The sequence below is a fragment of the Parasteatoda tepidariorum genome, chromosome 5, assembly GCF_043381705.1.
Source record: "Parasteatoda tepidariorum isolate YZ-2023 chromosome 5, CAS_Ptep_4.0, whole genome shotgun sequence".
Lineage (NCBI taxonomy): Eukaryota > Metazoa > Arthropoda > Arachnida > Araneae > Theridiidae > Parasteatoda > Parasteatoda tepidariorum.
In genome coordinates, this window is record NC_092208.1 from 89,880,691 (window position 1) to 89,885,370 (window position 4,680).

At 33.6% G+C, this 4,680-nt stretch overlaps 1 protein-coding gene across 1 annotated transcript; it reads left to right on the plus strand.

Moving 5' to 3' along the window:
- Positions 1 to 1,896: 1,896 nt before the first annotated feature.
- Positions 1,897 to 3,834, plus strand: LOC107449287 (transcription factor Sox-14-like). The gene has a single exon (XM_016064779.3). The coding sequence runs from the start codon at positions 2,257 to 2,259 to the stop codon at positions 3,238 to 3,240; it is 984 nt and encodes a 327-aa protein (XP_015920265.1). The 5' UTR covers positions 1,897 to 2,256; the 3' UTR covers positions 3,241 to 3,834.
- Positions 3,835 to 4,680: the final 846 nt, after the last annotated feature.

The following is a 4,680-nucleotide window of genomic DNA, read 5'->3' on the forward strand; positions in this document are numbered from 1 at the left end:
GATTTGTTTGATAAGTGTTTGTTTTTATAATTAATAATGTCTTTAATTTCAAGTAAAAGCTATTATTCAGCTTTCATATAGTGACAGACGTTGATGACAACTGTTTTGGTTTTGACTTATAATGACGTTTACTGAACTCGTAACAGTACAGAAAATGCAGTATTTTTTACTCATTTTAGATTACTTATTCCCTATTTATTTGTTTAGTCATTTTTGCTCACATTTTCTAGGTCGGTACAATTTAGGGTAAGAATAGGGGAACTGGGATCTTAAATCGTGGAATTTGCTGAACTTGTGAAAATAATTCCTTTTTAATACTCACAGTAAAAATATTTTTACCAAAAAAAAAAAATAAATAAAATAAATAAAAAATACAAGTAGCTGAATATCTATATTTTATCATTAAAATATTTCAAATGTAATTATTGTCAGTGATTTGTGATTGATAAAAATGTGAAAAGCGGTACGATTTGGGCCAACACTCTCCCTTAATAAGTATTTCATTCATTTGTAATAAACATTCCAAATATAAGTATGTATTTGATTTTATACAGAAGTTGGTTGTGTTCAACAAAAAAATTTCAAATTTGGGAGGGGAAATATAGAAACGGGAAAACAGGAGAGGTCCAAATACTTTTACTTATCAAAACACGCATTCGTGAGCACACAGAGATATACCGTAAATGTCGATTTTTACCTGTGAATGTCAACAATCACATAGTCGCTTTGGTAAATTGTCAAATGTAAATTTCATTAAATATGGAGCTAAAATCGATTTGATTTTACGGGCCAAATGCAAATTTTATCGGGTAAGGAACCTGAGGGGTGTTCAAACGTTACGGAAACATGTTTTCAGCAATTTTTTAGATTCCTCTCTTCCCCCCTCGTCAGAAAAATTAGTAACTAACTTTTTTTTTCTTCTTTTGCTTTGACATTCACTCTTTTATTGTTCGTATTAATCTAATTTTAGGATTAAATTCAAATGAACGTTGTTTCTGACTTTGAATAGAACAAAATTTATATTTCAATTATTTTCGTAAATTTGTTGATTAGAATATTATTTAGAAACTTTTTGTGTTTGTTTTTCTAATGTTCGCTCGTGACCTATGAATTATTATTTTTTTTCCTTTCCGTAAACTTAAATTTTGCTTATTGTCTGATCTTAGTGAAAAGTTATTTTAATGTCTGGCGTAAGCATTGCTCTTTACCCTCTTCCCTTCCTAATCAACAAAATAACGAATCGCATTCTTACGTAATATTTTGATGGTCCCAAAAACAATACATTTGATTTGATTGAAATTAACAAATGGAAAGTTTTTCAATATGTAGATAAAAAAAAAAAAATAAATACAGAATTGATCTTATAATTCAAGTAAACTGCTGGAAAAAGAAATTTTTACAACGCATTTTATGAATTAAAATTTTATTTAACTTGTATTTTAAAAAATAGGTTTTCAAAATGAGTCATTAGAAAAAGAAATTTCCTCTCATTATTATTATTATTATTTTAACTTTCCAAAATCAATCTTTTTACAACAACAAGATCTAATTCATGACAATGAAATAAGAAAATAAATGTTACAATGGTGGATTTATGATAGTAAAAGTTTTCTCAATTAAAATTAATAAAATATTAAATATATATATATATTGCTATAGAAGAAAGATGCGAAATTTAAGAAACCATTTATTCAAACAAATAAAAAAAAAAAATGCTTTAGAGTTCAATTAGAGAAAAGGCAACGAATCATATGTGAGATAATTTCAGGCTGAATGGGCAAATGAGGACTTTCAAGTTTCCCTGATTCTTCAAACTCCACCTTTTATATTCTGAACCAATAGACCGTCATTTCGTTTCTTTAAGCCACGCCTTCACCATTCGTCATGTAAGAGGATCGTTGATTGGTGGAGGATTTTTACTTCGCTTCCAGCCGTATTCCTCATAAGCACGTGGTTTAATAAAGTGGGGTCTCCCGTCTAAACAGGTTGATTCGATGCGTTCTTCCAGTGTCGCCCAGAAGAAAGAAACGACACGTGCCAATTTCTCTCGCGATGCTTTCGAAAGTGATGCCATTTCAGATGCATAGTTTATGATTTATTTCTGAATCAGCTCAATTATAAAAGACAACACAGTTACATTTATTAAAAACTAAATAAACTTAAGCGTTCGAGATTGAGTTGTTTAAGGAAGACGAGAAGGTGGCGTTTCGAAGAGTGGCTGCGTGGTGGGAAAGACAGGCTTCCGATCCCTCCGACATGAGCCTGTCCACCACGAGAGCGACTGCAACGGGCGAGTTGCACGTGAAAAGGCCCATGAATGCCTTCATGGTGTGGTCAAGGGCCCAAAGAAGGAAGATCGCTTTAGAGAATCCCAAGATGCACAATTCAGAAATCAGTAAAAGACTCGGAACAGAATGGAAGCATCTGTCCGAACAGGAGAAGCGGCCCTTCATAGAAGAGGCCAAACGCCTCAGGGCGCTGCACATGAAAGAACACCCCGATTACAAATACAAACCCAGGAGAAAACCTAAAACCCTGATGAAGAAGGACAGGTACCCATTTCCTCCTTTACCTTACCCCATAGATTACTTGGGTATGAACTTTCCAAGGAGTTTCTTTCAAGCTGCCCCTTCTTCGACTGGACTTCCAATGCCGGGGCTACTCCCCTTCTCCTCATCTGAATCTATATTCGCCAGCGCCCCAGCACCCGCTACTAGCTCAGCACCCACGGCGACCGTGTCGAGGTTGTCCCCCACTGATGACCGGACCGAGCCGGATGGAAAGCTCTCATCTGCCGGATCTTCTACTCCTAGCGATGGAAGCATGCTCCATCCTTTTAAACCATTGAGTAGCACTAATCCATATCCTACTTATAATCCGGCTGCTGCTGCGGCGGCTGCAGCATCTTTCTATTCCAGTCTATCTCTTCCCGTTTCACCGTATTTCATGCCCTGTGGTTGTGGTCCGTCCGGACCTTACGGACTGGGTTCATCGGTACCACAGAGTCCGGGAGAATCTTCCAGGCACGGTCCATCAGCTGTTGTGACTTCATCCACAAGTTCTCTTGTTCTCAATCCCTTTCTAAGGGTATCGGACTGCCATTCGTCTTATCCGGCATCTTCCAGAGAGAATCAAAGTGAAGCCCCGACACCCCCCGGACATTCACTGCCCGCTAGTCAGTTGCTCGGACTCTACTCCTGTTACGGCAGATCAAAGCCCCCAGAAAACGGTGACTTATAATTAAAAAAAATATGTGACTTTTTTTGTTAGTGACAAAATCAAACATTGTAATTGTGATGAGAGAAGCCTTCGTTTCCAAGCAAAGAAGGGTATGTAAATGTTAACATATCACATTTGTTAGTTTTTATTGTCTGTTGGAATCATATTTAGACTGTGAAGACAGCGTCGGTTAGAACGCTTTCATAATCATATCAAATAACATTGTTTAGTTTAATAAGTTTCGCCAATTATTTATTTTGAATTTATTTAAGTACAACAATGGCTTTGAGACTCATTCAAAACTCATCCAACGATTTGCTCAGTGATTTAGTGGATGTCTTTGCGAACGATTAATGTTTCTTCTACAGATTGAACTCCTTAAAAACTTTTATTTTCAATTTGATAAAAAAAAAAAGCTAGTCTTTTTGAACACCCTGTACGACATTGAATACTGTAAGTGTTAAAATCCCTTTTATTTCTATTACTATTTTGTTTGTTTTCTGACATTATTTTTTATGTGCAATGAATTTGACAAACCCTGTGAATATGTGTTAACAGGCATTTTGTAGATTACAACTAGATCTCTGAAATTAAACAATTTTTTAATTAACATAACGTTTGCTTTTAATTGAGTCCATATTGTTTGCTAATTGACTAAAACCTCTAAGTTTTACAACCAACCATTTTGATATGGATTAAATTTCTCTAACATTTTTTAAAACTGTCTTTTGGATTTAAATCTAAAGGCTGAGTTTGTGGAATGTTTTATACTTTGCGATGATTGAATGTCCTTTTCCTGGTCTGTGTTTCAAGGTATTTCAAAATTCTAAATTTCAATTGCGACTTTCTTTAAAAATGACGAAAAGACGTACGTCGGAATTCGTTGTAGGGAGGCAACCACTTCATTATATGGAGAGTGTGTGTTGATTAAAAATATCATTATAGGAATGAATTCGTTGTCCTACCTAATATATATTTATACAATTGCAAATAAGTTAAATCTGTGATATGATTAAGTTTAAACTATTTTAAAAACTTCAACTGCATTTTTTTACAAAATTTTATTGTAATAAATAGTTTTTAAAATAGAGCCGTATTTGTCTCGTTTAACTATTTTGTGCTATTTCATTATAATTACAATATGTTACGTTATTAGTTATTTACATGAATTATTTCGAAATTGTTTAATGTTTACTTTAACATATTAAATTTTAGAATGAATGAAGATTTACTGTAATTTTCATAAACTAAGTATAGCTGAATGGATTAAATATTATTAGTGACCAAAATATACAGACATTAACAATTGCTATCGGAACTACTTATTTTCATTATTTGTTTCATGAATTGACATAATTGGAATTATATTTTAAATAGGTCTTTAAACTGAAAGAAGCATTAGTTTTAAATTCTTCTTAATTGCGTATTTTTCTAAGTATTAAAAGAAGGAATAATTTACAG

Excerpts from the sequence above, each read along its gene's own strand:
- LOC107449287 (XM_016064779.3), top strand. The coding sequence starts at position 2,257 with ATGAGCCTGTCCACCACGAGAGCGACTGCAACGGGCGAGTTGCACGTG.